The sequence below is a fragment of the Mercenaria mercenaria genome, chromosome 15 (genome assembly GCF_021730395.1).
Source record: "Mercenaria mercenaria strain notata chromosome 15, MADL_Memer_1, whole genome shotgun sequence".
NCBI classification, from domain to species: Eukaryota; Metazoa; Mollusca; class Bivalvia; order Venerida; family Veneridae; genus Mercenaria; species Mercenaria mercenaria.
The window spans coordinates 69125915-69141882 of NC_069375.1; the positions used below are offsets into that span (position 1 = coordinate 69125915).

Here is a 15968-nt window from a genome sequence, read left to right on the forward strand (position 1 = left end):
AAATAAATGCAGGGAATATTTTTGAAGTTTTAATCCGACTAAAGTATATCAAGGACATATCCGAACTCAATTTGTGACATTTATCTTTGATTTAACGTCAAAGCTTGTGCGCTCCGCCCATCTTGTACTTTTATGTCAAGTTTCAAGTCGGTGCCTTGAATGAGCACAAAATATAGCGAGGATACCGTAAAATGAAGCCTTAACCCTCACTCCAGGCATTGAATTCTTCATATTAGTTAGCCGTCCTTGATTCTACTCAGGTGCCCGCCCGTATCTATTTAAAACAGGAGCTTGTAAACCACAAAATGCCCCCTTGATGCATTCAGTAAATGCACAAGGAACAGAAATTATTTGGTCGTAGTGCACTAAACGTTTGACGTATGGACCTCATATCAATAACCATGGGTCATTTGCCACTCATAAGTGACATTAAATTTGATCTAAGACCAAAGCATTCTCTAGTTATTTGACAAAAATGTTGTATTGTTTTGTGACCTTCGATCGACAGATTCAAAGATCATTTCATTATGCACACATACGGAAAGTGACGGCTTGCTATGTTTTTTGAATCGAAATAATCGTTATAGAAGGTCATTCGTAGAACACACCTGTAACCATATTTCATAGTGAAGCTTGAAGGTTTTGACGAGCATTTTTTAAATGAAGTTTTCACTATTTACATATAGTGAAAAATAAGCATTAGAATTCGAAGAATCGATAAAAGAACATTTAAATAGCGTACCCTATATGTATTATAGGAATGTAAGTGAAAAAATATTAAAAACCGGACCAATGGTTTAGGACGAGTTTGACGAGTCAGGTTTTAATTTTCATCTATATATGATAAAGACACATTTTTTACTGTATTTAGATATTTAAAGTTATTCGAGGAGCATCAAGTATCTTAAAGATAGAACCATTTTGTTTCAAAATTGTTCAAGGAGAAATCTAATTGTTTGATTCCAATACAATCGGACAATTTCGGGAAGTTAACGGATGCAGTTTGAAGGCCGCCTTTGTGACCACCCATGCAATGTATGTAACATTTTTGTATTGTTTTGTTTAACAATTAATGCGATTGACAAACACGCCATCTGGTTTCAATTAGCGAGACAGAGTCCTGACCAGTCCACACTTTGAGTATTTAACAGACTGTAAATGTGTGTCTTATATATAAAATATGCATTGCATCTGAAAAAGGAAGTACTAGTGTCCTTACCATGCATACATTAATAGTCACACGTTTAATAAGAATTTAACAGACTAAATTCCCTAGCATATACATCCAAACATCAAACCTATATGAATATCCTTACCTTTCTTTTATTATGAATGTAGTTATCCTTAAAATGACTTTATAACCTTTAACTTAATGACAAACGGTATGTTCTGTTCGATTACGTTTCCTCCATATATACTTTCGGCATTTCTCGGTTGTCACCAAAGCTATTGATGGTATCAACTTGATTAACTCAATTAGTTTAACGTCCGAAGGATGCCAAAATAAATCGCCCGGAAATAGGTGAATGTTGTTTTTGCTAATTTAACCTTAATTAGATATATACTACGCTCTGAATGCGAAACAATCACCATTTTCGATTTGAAATTGAAGGTGCATACTTCCCAGCCTTTACAAGGGAGTTTACGCAATGACTCTTTTATTATTATTTTCAGATAATTTGTTTCCCTTGAACTTATCACGAATTGCGGTGGAGTAGTTAATTATCAAACGACTTCTGTATTCAACAAAATATAATTAATACTTCTGAGCTGTTGCTTAAAAATAATTAAAAAATGAAATGAGTATAATTAAAACACAATTTTGAACTAGCACATATCTCTTTTGTAAAACTTAAAAGCTATCAGTCAGCTGTTTCTAACTAGTATATAAAACATGGATAAATGTCTAACATGAAAAGCCAGATTCAATGAACGCAGTCGCCCATACGCCAGCCAACATGGAAAAAATGGTTGTGTATACAGGGCTGATCACATGAGAGAAAGAGAGTTTATCTTTTCATTTTTCGGTAATCCTTGAATCATGAAATCACATCAATATTTTTCTGTCAGACAAGGGTTCTAATTCTGAGCTATTTTTTTCAGCAAACGTTTTCAAAACTTAGTACAACCTGATTAGTGTCAGGACACAAGGCACATATTATTACATGTTTGATTAATCTCTGGATATCCTGTTAATAAAATAAAATAGTAAAGCTTTGACATTTTGGGAAGATATCAACTTTTGTCTTTATTTACTTTATTTTGATATAATTATAAGATATTTTTGTATCAGAACAGTTTCGAACACAATATGATACATGTATATAGTTTTACTGGAAAAATAAGATTAATCACTATCAATTAAATACAGGAAAGTGTATCTAATCGAATACATGTAGTAGATATCAATTTCACAAAGCAAGTGTCCACTTCTATCCTTTAATAGCACTTCTTAGTTTTCAACACGCGGTATGCGTATCTCCTGCATCCCCAACGCCCGCACTTGCCCCACCATCCTCTTTTCGCACAATAACGTTCTGCACAATAGCATTGTACTTGCGCTATCCAGATGCAGTAACTATGGCCCCTTCTACTTACCAAGGAATCTAAAATTAAAAATTGTGAAAACTATTTTGTACAAGTGATTAGGTTTTTTTTCTGTTTTCTTGTATGTCAAAGTTATAAATCTTAAACATATACACAATTTTTTTCCCCATGCACTTGTTCTGAAATACGGTAGTCCTCTATCATTAAAAGAACCATATCGTTACATAAATTAGAAAGTAATTGCCAACTTTTGCTGAAGGATGTGTTAGGTGTAAAACCGGGCTTCAGATACGTTACGCTAGTCAAAATGATCCATAATTTGTACATAATCTCGGATAAATTTTCCTCAAGCGACAAATTGATAACTTTGCACCAATAATTAGAAGATTAGGACGATCGATTTCGCACATATTGTATTTTGCAAAATAATATCTTGAGAACATTTGACTAGCTCAGAAGCTGTATTGTGACGTTTCGATTCATAGTACAGAGCTTTACATGCAAACTGGGATAGATAATTGCAATATAGAATTAAACTCGCATAATTGCAATATAGAATTAAACTCGCAATGTTTACCGTTCTCACAGTCCTTTGGGTCCATTGGCTTTAGAAGGAATATCTCACGATCTTCACATTCTTCAAGTTCCAATCCATGTTCCAAATCTTCAGGGAGAGGTACACGTTCATAACATTGTTCGTTTCCATTTTCCTGCTGATACACGATACGATACACGTCAATACAATCAAACACATTACTTAATTGCTGACATACATCAATGCATGCTAAAAATCATTCATATTGATATGCAAATGTACATACAGGATACATGTACATAACGTTTAGAAATTCATTATTCTGTTGACCAATTACTTTTTTCTGAGTATTTGTTCGTAAAAACCAATTAAAAGATGATATGAGGTCACCATTTTTTAAGATGTTAACTTGTCATTTTCCGATATATTCACAGTTAAGACAGACATACCAGAGAATTGCCAAACCTGTCTGTCATGTTAAAAGACATAATGCCACCTATAACATTTAGGCATTTTTTCATAATCGATGGTAATCAAGGATCAGGGACATACATGAATAATGTAACACTTATAATATCATTTCTTTTGTCCCCCTAGTGAAGTATGGCATTATACTTATTAGCCTTATTTGAAGTATGGAAAATGAGTTAAAAATCAATATGGAAATATCTTTACGCAATACAAGTTACTCATGAAGAGCGTAACGCTTAATGCATCATGACAACAGTACATAGTCGTTCGCAACTTGGTATTTGGAAACGTGGTATTCATGCAAATATTGTTTTCAAAACTATTTCACTTAAGAAAGTATTGGTCTTGCCGATGTTGCACGTACCATTCGCTCACAGGAACAGGATAAATTAATTGAGTATAATTCTATATTTGTATGTCCAACACAATCAATAAGAAAGCAATGAGCGCAACCAAGCAAAAGCCTAGCAAACTAGAATTAAATTTATCTGTCTGTTTACGAGTGGAAGTACCTCTCATGCCCGACACTTAAGCGGAACTATAATACATAAACATTACATAGACAACATGATTCTAAAGCTCTTGGTACATATTTGAGTTGCTAATAATTCCAAGAGAGACAATCTTCCTTTTCTTCATAAACGCTTGATTTAACTTCAAATACAGTCAAATCAACAAAGTAAAGAGAACTAAGGATACAAAATAAAATGAGTCTTACATTTTCTTCAATGTGCGAGACAAGGCAAACATAGTCGTTCTCATCGTTTGGCTTCTGCAGTTGATATTCCTACAAAAATAGATGCACATAGACTATTTAATGCCAAAATAGACATGGTATGCTATCAAACATAGAAGTAAGTAAAAGATGAGCAATGACTTCCAAATGTAGTATATAACTAACGTGTTAACACTTCCAGGCTGGTCAGATAATGGTGGAAAGAAAGCAGTTTCCATTTTTCATTTTCTACTGATTATGAATGATTCTTTATGTTTAATGTGTACCAGTTCCTGTGTTTATTTCATTACTGATCTGTACTTCATGGTTATGGTAGCATTTTCAAGGAGATATGTCTTCATTTATAATGATGTACACAAATGTTCTTACACACGTATTCAGAAAAAAATATCGTTGTAAGAAGGTACATTGTCAACTCATTTTTTATTCAAAAATGTATCTTTTCAAAAGTGATGACAGGTTATGTTTGTGGCGTATGCTCGTGAAACGCCACAAACCCTCCCTTTTTTTAGGTTTTCATACTTACATCCTCGGGATGGAAGGCGGCGGTAGACACAACCTTCCCATTTTCATCCGTAACACTTACAATATCTTCTTCTCCTTCCTTAATTGCTTCGACGTGAAATTTCTAAAAGTCAAATATTTCAACATTATTATCTGCAAAACTTTCCACAACGTAACTTATTTCCTTTGTCGGCACTTTATATGTTTTAACATTCAATTTTAAAGTCTTTTTTTAATTATTAAAATTAGTGATTACTACTATCATAAGAGTAACATATTTGAAAATGAATTATATTAAATAATATCAGATTTAATATAATGCTATCTGACATCATTTAAAATTAGCATGAAATATGTACTAATGATTGAGTGCATGGTAGAAAGATTTCTGAATTGAGTGAATGCATGCTGCCGATTCTCCATGTGATCACACGCGATTCGATTGTGATCCCCTAAAAAATTATTACAGGAAGTTTTAAATAGCACGTGAGTCGTGGCTTCTAATCTTGTAAGTTTCGATAAAATATTATAAATTATAAATCAGAAAATTTAATAATCTCACAATATTGTTACAAAACAAAACAACAACACGAAATATAACTTCTGTAGACTATTTTTGTGTAGTTACAATAAAGCTCGCAATATATTCTCTGGTTTTCAACAGCAATTTAACGCATTTTCAACCTTAATAACTTAATGTCTGTTTGACATTCACCACATTTAAAACCCAAACAATTTAGAAACATTCAAGTATTTTTTTTTCAGATCCACATTCTATTTTAGGATACATCTCCTAACTAACTTTACAAAAGTGTTATTGGCAACATATTTCTGTTTTATGTGAAGTTAGTTGTAAGCGATGCACCTGGCGGTGATAACTTTTATTTACACACTCCTTTATCATTAAAACATAGTGGGGATAATGAGTGAAACTTTGCACGCAATAAAGCTGTTTAAGCTCCTCAGTAGTGTTTATTTTTGTAACTGACTGCTGACCGTGTCCAACTTTGTTTTTTAATGTGTTCGCTATCTTTCTTATTTGTTATACTATTTCTTTGCTTCTGTGTGTGTATAAATATGTCTATCATTTACACATTAACACGCTGCTGTGTGGTTTTGCATTTTACTATGTTCATTTCTTTCGGTATAATAAATAAGATTTGTTTTAATATCTCTTCATACCCTGTTTGAGATACCCTGCTGTCCTCATTGCCTTACAATGTTTTATACTTATTGATAAGTTGCAAATAAGGGTAGACTTGCAAACTAAACGCATTTAAACGCGTTTAAACCCCTAGTTTCCTTTATTAAGGTTACTGACCGTTCCAAGGCGGTGCCCCTATTTTCAACAGGTTGTTTTGTTTGTCTTGTATTGTGTGTTGCGTATGTTTTCTTGTTTGTTGTAAGCGTTTTTCCTCCGCCCCAATCCCCCTTTTGCCCTCTTCTTTCCCTTGCATTTATGCTAGTTTTTGCATCCCCTCCCCCTTTACTTTTAGTAAGTTTTCGTGGCTCCTCTTTGTTTTGGCAGCCGAAAATAGGCTGCAAGACGGTGATTGATTGTTTTTTCCTACTGGTGTGGGTGCGTTTGTAAGCTTATGAGTCTATAACGGTGCCCTACTGTTTTCTTATGTGTTGCTTGTTCGTTTTTCTTATGTAATTCAGTTGATCGTCGTTGTGTGTTTATCTTTGGTACATGAGTGTCTGCGCTATTGTGGTTTACGTTGTAGTGCCACTGTTTTTTAAAGAACATGGCATTCCCTTTTATATTCGTCCTTGTTCAACTTTCCCCTTCGGAATCCTCCCCCACCCCAGACCCCATTTCGCCCCTTACCAATTCATTATCCTTTATCAATATTTAGCTTATATTAATATGTACTTGTTGGATGTTTGAAGCAACCCGTCTGTAATATTTTTCAATTACAGCTTCTTTTTTGTTGTGGGCCTACTATGTAAATGCATGACTCTGGGGCTATGATTTTGGTGCTCTGTGCTTTCGAGAGATCTACCCTTACCTATTATCTTTTGTATACCGAATTGGGTTAGAGAAATACTTATATAGAGGTAGATATACGCTTTTAAAAGAAGTAATCAGAAACTTTGGTCAGTGTGGATTACCTCATTTGCAGAGACATCTGAAAAACCCAGTAGGTATACCGCAGCTAACACAGAGTACAACACCTTCATGATTTGTCCTGTTCTGTTCGTCTCTGTAAACAATATTGCCTTTCTGGAAAAATAAGTGAACCATAAGTGGTTATTTTGCAATGTATGTAGTAAGATCTGCCTATTTATATTCCCTGAAAATTATTTTTAAATAAAATATTTAAGACTAGATGCTATTTGTTAATTGTGACTATGTCAAACATAAACGATGGCCTTACATTACTTGAGCAACTTTAAACATTATTAACAGATGCAATATGTCCATAAGCAATGTTCAGAATACTTTCACATTTCTAAATGCATTTAGCTGTATAAAACCCCATAACTAATAACCTAATACGGCATCAGAAATATCATGTAAGGAGATTATTATCTTATCGCAGTTCTAGAAAGAGTGGTAACGGTTACACAATTGTTTTTCACTTCAAAGCAAGTCACTGTAGCCTCTCCTGACTGGATAAGATTATTGTCTCGACGTTTAATACACTATAATAAATTTTCTCTTTAATGAAAAATGAAATAATTTATTTAAGCTGGATTCCCAATATTAAATATCAAGATGTTTTTTTTTCTTATTTTGACTAAATACTATACGTTACTATTGTTATGATTAAACAATTATTTATACAACTCAAAGCATAGTGATATAGTTCTTTCGTTTCAAATAATAAAAAGGCATACATAAAGTTGTGTCTACATTTTTGTAAAATTGACAAAAAATATTTATCTCTAAATATCCGGTATACATTTAAGACTTGGTCAATCAAATTGCACGAATTGTAGTGAGTTTTTCAAAATTATGTTTATCTTTTCAGCTGTTCCGTCGTATAATGAAATATATAAGGAACTATAATAAGTGACATCATGTATTGTTTTTGTTTTATATATATGATATTTGCGTCTTAAAAATAATTTCAGATTTGATTCCATGCTATACGAGTAAGAATTATTGCTATTCACGTCGAAGCTCTAGGAAAGGGAAGGCTGTTGTGTAAATGATACTTACTCCCACCAAAGTAACTGACCAATCAGAAACTGGGCCCTGGAAATATGTAAAATCTTTTACCCTGCATATTATGCGCTGTGATGTAAAGCAAGGAACCAGGAAACCCTGCCACTTAGTGGAGTTTGAGGAGTTCAGCTCTTCAACAGGGAAGGTACGATTGGTGTACTAACTTGTACCGTTCAAGTGGGTTATCGAGTAAAGTGCCGGTCTCTACGCAACCCCAGTGCTTCCTCGTGAACTTAGCCAATGATATACAAAAGATTTGTCGTTGCCTATGACATCGAAAAGATTTTGAGTCATCACAAATATTGTCAGTTTGTAATAAGGTGTCGTTGCATATAAGCAAAACAGAATTTATTTTAATTGCCGCAATGGGTCCCAAAAAAGGTTAACATTCCAGTCTAATTTTGATATAAACTGTAATAGTCAAACAATCGAACCCCCCAAATCAGTTTAATATCTTTGTGCCACCCTTCATCAGTGTTTGCACTTTGATAATATGGCTATATCTGTAATCAAGAAATCCAACGCTAGGTTAAACCTTTGTATCGGTAAAGTGAATTTCTCACCAGGCACACAAAAACATTAAGTCCTTTCCCTTATACAGTGTCTTTTTGACTATGCTTCATCTGTTTGATTCAACAATTCAACTTAAGAGTTAAAACACAAGTTACAGATCCCTCTAAATCAGCTCATCAGGTTTGTATTCAGTTTACATCCTAGGTAAAGAGCATTTTTGAAATATTAAGGGGCTACCTGTTGCAGATAGAGTAAACCAAACAACTTTTCGTCATGTTTTCAAAATTAATTCAGACCCTCATTATATGAGTGATAATGGTACCCCTGTCAGTGTAGTCCACAATTACTCTTGTAGGTGCATGGTAAAAGCTGGTTCCAACTTTGACAGTCTATGTGATACAGTGTCAAATAGCATGAGATATGCTATTCCTATTGTCAAAGACTTTGGCTAAAATTCTTTTGCTTATTTGGAGTGCGACCTGTGGAATAATTTGCCTCAATAAATCAGGGATCCTAGAACCATCTTTTCTTTTAAATCCAGGGTAAATAAAATAAAATTAAATTATATTTATCTTTTACAACATGTACTATAAACAATTTCATTTTTATAGTAAGTCTCAATTTGTTTAGACAGTCATGGTCGAGTCATTTAAATGTTTACCTTTTACAACATTTGCTATAAACATTGTTTAGAAAGTTTCAATATATGTGACGCACCATGACATTTTGGGTCCAAATTCGGCGTTACGTCATTTGAGAAAACATCGATTAAAGTTACGTCACAAAAAAATGGTGGACGTTACCACGTGTTCGCGGCAATTAATGCATTTCTTGTTTTCAATAATACTCTACCTTACCACAAGAGAAAAATGAAGTGACATTTATAAACATTTCCGTGTTTTGCAATTCCGTTTCTTTAAAAAATTTAAATGATTGATAATTTATCGCCCTTTGAATCGACACGCCATTTGTAAACATCGAAGGTCGCGGAGAAAATGAAACTACCAAAAACAATTATTTGATGATTTATTTCGATTGTATAAAGAATGACAGTTAGCGAATCTCAAGGTAAGTAAGTATTTAAGTGATATGTAGTGTTAAAAATATTATTTGAGTTCATATCGACAGTTTTGTCCGATATCTTTTCCAAAAATAGCCCGGATTTGACACTAATGACAGATTCGAGGTAGATTTAGCGCAGTTCACATTTTATTTACAAGTGTCAATATATTGTAGACTATATTTTATTAACTGAATCTGCCATGAATTCAACTTGTTTTAAATCGGTTTTGACTCTTACTCAGTAGAATCTGTATACAAGACAATTACAAGAACATCTTGTGACTCTGGTGCCAGACAAAATTACAATAGTCAGTCATAATGTTTAGTTACATATTAAAGTTAAAACCCTGATCATTTTATAAATATAGCCATGCCATGAAAGTGACTGATTCAGAATAGTTGAAACACATCTATTGTCAGCTTCAACCACTAATTTCTTACATGTAATGTCAAATCAGTCCATACATAAAACTTCTACAAGGCATAAATATTGTTTTTACTTGGAAAGAGAGTTTTTTTCCGAAGCTTTTCATGTTAAATTTGCATACTGATCACTTGGCCATTATTTCTGAATTCCTCACCATTTTGTACTGTTCTTGGCAAGTGACTAAAAACCACTTAGTAAAATAAATAAACTTTAGATACATTCTGTTTTGAAAGCCTTGCCAGGAATTCAAACCTTTTACTCTTTTTATAGAAGTCTTTGTGCTAAATAAGTACTGAGCTAACTGCCCAGGGCATTTTTATCTCCCATTTCAGCCTTTTTCAGTATTTTTTTTCATTTTACAGATCAACCACTGAGGATTGTTTGGCTTGATGCAATGACCTTAAACAGTGAAATGATTTTCCAGGAAGGTCTATACACAACAAGCTGGATTTTATGGGGGTTTGTAAATTTTTTCATACATTTTTACACTTACTATACTGCTATTCTAAGAAAGATAAAGACATTAAAGTAGCATAAACATAAATGATCTATTTCATTCATAACATTTTAAGAGAAATGATTTTGATTATAGACCCATTCAACAAATATGTGTAATATTAAGAAGTGAATAAGTAATGACATACAATAATTGAATATATCATGTATGTATTTTTTCATATTTTCAAAATTATTTTTACAGTATTTGTGTTTACATTTAGTTTGATTGCATGAATTGTATGTCTAGTCTGTAGGAATCTTAGCTAGTTTATGTATTCTTGAAAAGCTACTTTTTCTGCATGAATACTGTAAGATTCTTGGATGAGTTTATACTTATCAAATCTGCTTTCAGTCAGCTTTTAACAAAAAGACTCTCTTAAGCTTAAAAAGATGCTTTACAGTCTTATATTCTGTAACCTCATACTAATCTTATTAAAATGAAGTTCTAATGTTGATGAATTTTTGTTTTGCAGAGATGAAAGAACTATGAATATGTAAATGGGAATGAAACAGAAGGAATTAATATGTTCTACTGATCATCCAGCTGAAACCATACCTGTGGAATAGAGTGCATGTCACAAATACTGATATGAGCAAATAACTCCATATTGCACAAATAATGTCATGTTTCCTGCCCTCATGACCTGAAAAAGTTAAAAATTCTAGTTCAAATTACAAATGTGTTTCAAGAAAAAGTAAAACTTAGTCAACTGTGAGAAATATTGGGTAAAAGTAGTGTTTTGATGTCATGACAGCTGTGAAGTTGTTTGAGAAGCACTATCTTAATTGCCGTTACATGACTGAAATACTGTTGAAAAACGGCGTTAAACCCAAACTATCTTAATTGTTCTAACAATACAGAATTTAACATAAATTTTCCAAAACTGCATGCATGAAATACTAAGACATGTCTGTTGAATGAATCCTAGTTGTTTCAAAACTACAACATGTGTGACATTAAAGCACAACCTTTGGAGGAAACATTTTTACAATAAAAACTGCCTTGCCAGTGTGAGTGTAGGAAGGATTTTTCCAGAAATGGCAGAAAACTACCAATATAGCAGAAAATATTTGTTACTGGCTGAATATAATATATTTTATTTCAAGAATTAATCATGTTAATCCATGGTTATAATTGTGTTAAAAGATATTTTTACATGACATGACCTTTGCAGAAATAGCTATTTTTTTGCCAAACATTGTGAGTTGCCATGGTAACACAAATTTGACTTAAATTTAGATTTGTTTGATTATGTAGACAGCACGTGTCTTCTTTACATTCTGCTAATCAGACTATGTTCTGCAAGAAAATATCTTTTATGTGTAACCATCAACAAAACATGTCATAACACAAATCTGTCATAAAATGGCAGAGCTGTAATGCAGGTAGGCATATTAGGAAAATATGTAGTTCTGAAAGACAAGTTATATTACATAAAATGATGTTTGTTTTTTATAAATGATCATAATTAACCATTTGTGGTGTAAAACAAATGTATACTGAACAGATGCTAAATGAATGTTCTGATTCTTTCTGGAAAATTTACAAAAAATTACTATTTTAAGAAAACAGTGTATTGTTGCCATGGTAACATTAATTTAACTTTTAAATTATTTTGGATATCATCATATGTAAACAACATCTTTCTTGTTTATATGTTATATATGTTAAGCTGTATTATGTTAGTGAATATATTTTCATATGTAATAATTGCATCAACAAAGCACTATGTTATTACACAAGCCTGCCTTGAAATGGCAATAGTTGTAACAGAGAGGTGTATCTGAAAATTATGTATTTCTCAAACCATATTACATTAATTTTCACGGAATGATGCCTACTCTCTTACTTTTAAATAAGCAAACAGACAGCTTTTGATGTAAATATATAGAAAAACACTTCCAATATTCAATTTATTACAAAGAAATTGCCAAAAATGTTAGTATTTTTGTAAGAAAATACCACATTGTTGCCATGGTAATGTTAGTATTTTTGTAAGAAAATACCACATCGTTGCCATGGTAATGATTCACTGATCAGTAATCTAAGTCTTTTGAAATTTTAGCAAACTCACAGTTGATGATAATAATAGTCTAATAATTATATTTTCTTGCCTGATATTCTTTCTTACTGTTTAATAGATAAAGTGTCTATAATAATAAGATTAATGTCCTAGTTTTTGGGATGTTGTCTAATTTGATATCAAATAAATTCTGTATCTTGTTTAAAAGAATGTCATAAAACATTTGTCTGTTAACTGTTAGCACACTAGAAAAAGTTAATTGTGTATTTATTTCACATTCTAGGTAATTTATTGCCAGATTCATCAAAAAACTGTTAAAAAAGAGGTTAAACAACAGTGTTGCTATAGAAACGATTTTTAGAACATAAATATTTTTATACTACATGAAAGAAAGAGACAAAAAGAAATACATTCCATTAATTGCATGTTGCTTTTGTTATTTTATCATGTATTTTATCTTGATATTATTTAAATATGGTGTCATTATTAAGATATACTGCCTCAATTTTGGTACAGTTAGACAAAAACATGGTGTCCGAAAAGTGGTAATATCTCCATGACAACGACTGATTTTTGTTGTCAAATTGAAGATTTTTACTCAGAACGGGTCAGTCTGTCAGATTAGCCCAAAACCCCATTTTTGACCAAGATTGCATTTGGACCCAAAATCTCATGCTCTGTCACATATTCAGATAGATATTCAAGTCATTTTAATGGTTCATGATTATTCTTCACTGACCGGTATCTTCCTATGTCATACAGCACTACATCTCAAGAACCACAGTAGAAGTAAGAGCTTATTTTAACTCTCTTTTTTTGTTATCCTTGACATAAAATGTTGATTGTTATGGCTATTAATCTATACTGTGTTCATTGTTTGTTGTATGTATTGATATTATGCTTGCCATGTAATTGTACAGTTTATGTTGAAATAACTCAATCTATGAAATGTTCTAGGTCTAACGCTAGATAGTTTCTCTATTTATTATTTATAAATGTTAAATGTAACTTATTTTTTGAAGTTTCAATTCTTGCTTTTATTCAAATTTCCTATAAATACTGTACGTAAAATATCATTTAAACGGAATAATTGTTTATTATCATAATCTACGTTAAAATATGAATATAACATATGAAATATAAATAAGATTTTAATGATCCCCCTCATGTAACCATGATCTAAACATAATAACTGATAAAAAATCATTAATTAATCTTCAACTCTTACCTGACTGAAGTTCCTTTCACATGGTTTTAAAAACCTCCGTCTTTTATACAGAACTGTTATTCCCCCATAGATGATTGTCCAATCAAACCACCCTTTGTTTAATAACACGTCAGTATGCATTTAGCAATTCAGTATAATCTTAAAGTGGATGTCATTCAAAAACATGTAACATGTTTGCTTAACGATTCTTAAGTATGCTTCAGGTAAACTTTTAGTTTCAGGCAATCATTGAATTACTTTTAAAGTTATATCATAACTTTTAAGCATTAAACAATATAACGTATACATTTATATCAAATATTCTTTACATTCAAATAAAGTTCACAGTACATACATAATGTGTCAAGTATAACACGGGTTCTTTTATAAATTAGAGCATATGGTTTTAAGAAGTACAAACATTTTCTGAACTTTGGACCACTAGTGTCAGTCGTAGATATTGATAAACATGTTCGTTTCATTTTGCAAAAAAGCGGGTACCTCCGTGGCCGAGTGGCTAAGCTAACTGACTACAAATCACTTGCCCCTCATCGAGGTGGTTCCGAGCCTCACTCGGGGTGTTGAATTCTTCATGTGAGGAGGCCATCTAGCTAGCTTACGGAAGGTCGGTGGTTCTACCTAGGTGCCGGTGTAATGAAGTATTTCGACCCCCATAGAATAACGACCCCCCGGTCATTATTCTATAGAAAATGTGACTCCTTTCCTGTAAAATATTGACCCCCCTTATAAAAAACTGACTCCCTTTGAAAACTCTATAGAATAACGACCCCCCGGTCATTATTCTATAGAAAACCTGACCCCTCCAAGTAAAATACTGACTCTCTAAAGATGACTCCCTTCGAATCTCATAGAATAACGACCCCGGTAATTATTCTGTAGAAAAAGTGACTGCTTCTATGTAAAATACTCACTGCCGAAATTACTACATTCGAACTCTCATACAATATCGATTCCCGGACATTATTCTATTTAAAAAAGTTATTCTTTCCGTGTAAAACACCGGCTCCTAAAAAGACTTTCGACGATAATATCTATATAAAAAAGTGATCCCCACCAAACCTAACGGACAATTTTACTGGATCTACAACTCTAATACCCTCCATTGCCAATAGTTAACATTTTGTTTGTACTACTACTACTGGTGCCGCTACTTCTATTGCTGTTACTACATGTACTTCTTCTTCTTCTACTACTACTAGACATTTACGAATTAAGTCTACGTGGACTGTGAACACCTAAGACGATCGATTTTTCAAGGGGACCGTCTCAACATGATAATTTTAATTTGTGTGTGGTAGGAAAACATTCCAGTAATGATGGTAAGGTCTGGCTTATTATGTCACCGTACAGGATAAGATTTGGATTTGTCTGTCCGTCTGTCTGTTCGCCAGAGAGATGTTTTGTTATGCATATCGCAAAAAGTATTTGATCTAGCGTCATAACGATTTCCCGAAAGGTTCTTCAATATTATTAGTTGCGCATTTGCGACAAAGTTGAAAAGATAAGCTTATCTGTTCGCAATGTATCCGTATTCCATCGTCGTCGTCGACCGAAATGAAAATAAATCTTAACTGGGTTAGCTGGGATCAAAATGTAGATCAGCAGGTAAAACATTGTGAAAACTGTAGAAAACGTAATATCTTGCATCTCCATTCCTTTGTTGTTATTATCCGCCCGAAGGAACGTATTTTGGTGTTCGTCTGACCGTCTGTCTGTGTGTCCGTCTTAGGGGTCAAAGGTCATATAACTTTGTTTCGAGTGCGATGAGTAACTCTTAAACTGCTTGAAGGATTAAAAAAAAAACTTGGCACAAATGTTCACCACATTGAGACGGCGTGCAGAGCACATAGCTCACTTGAAGGTAAAGGTCACACTTAGAGGTTAAAGGTCACATGACTTTGTTTTGTGTTTATGTTGCTTTGCATTGCGGGGCTCTTGTTTTTATTTTGGAAGATTTTTTTTGTTCACTTATAATATTTTTTATTGAATTACTTCCCTTTTATGTTACTAGAAATAAGTTATTTTGTACATTTTTTATTATTAGTCGTAGGTAAACACCGAGACCACTTTTCTTTGGTACAACATGGATGGTACCGGCAAAGTAAAGGTGTATTTTGACACATCTGTACCTGTTAATAATTTTAGTGGACTAAGAGTTTTTCGGGGAATTTTTTCTCTTTGTTGTCATTTTCCTTAGGACTTCAACAGTAACGTTCTTTAAATTTTGCTCCCATCCTCTGATATTTGA

At 32.9% G+C, this 15968-nt stretch overlaps 1 protein-coding gene across 1 annotated transcript; it reads right to left on the reverse strand.

Moving 5' to 3' along the window:
- Window positions 1-2215: 2215 nt before the first annotated feature.
- LOC123557565 (uncharacterized) lies at window positions 2216-13739 on the reverse strand. Its single transcript, XM_053525570.1, has 6 exons — window positions 13721-13739; window positions 6909-7020; window positions 4816-4917; window positions 4272-4340; window positions 3125-3257; window positions 2216-2606 (listed from the first exon to the last, which is right to left on the reverse strand). The coding sequence occupies exons 2-6, from the start codon at window positions 6975-6977 to the stop codon at window positions 2440-2442; spliced, it is 540 nt and encodes a 179-aa protein (XP_053381545.1). The 5' UTR covers window positions 6978-7020; window positions 13721-13739; the 3' UTR covers window positions 2216-2439.
- Between the last annotated feature and the right edge of the window lie 2229 nt (window positions 13740-15968).

Bases quoted from the DNA above. Each gene is read 5' to 3' on its own strand.
- LOC123557565 (XM_053525570.1), bottom strand. From the start codon at position 6,977: ATGAAGGTGTTGTACTCTGTGTTAGCTGCGGTATACCTACTGGGTTTT. The intron at 4,918-6,908 runs GTAATCCACACT...TTTGACTTTTAG, and splicing joins CAGATGTCTCTGCAAATGAG to AAATTTCACGTCGAAGCAAT. The intron at 2,607-3,124 runs GTAAACATTGCG...TTTTAATTTTAG, and splicing joins CCCAAAGGACTGTGAGAACG to ATTCCTTGGTAAGTAGAAGG.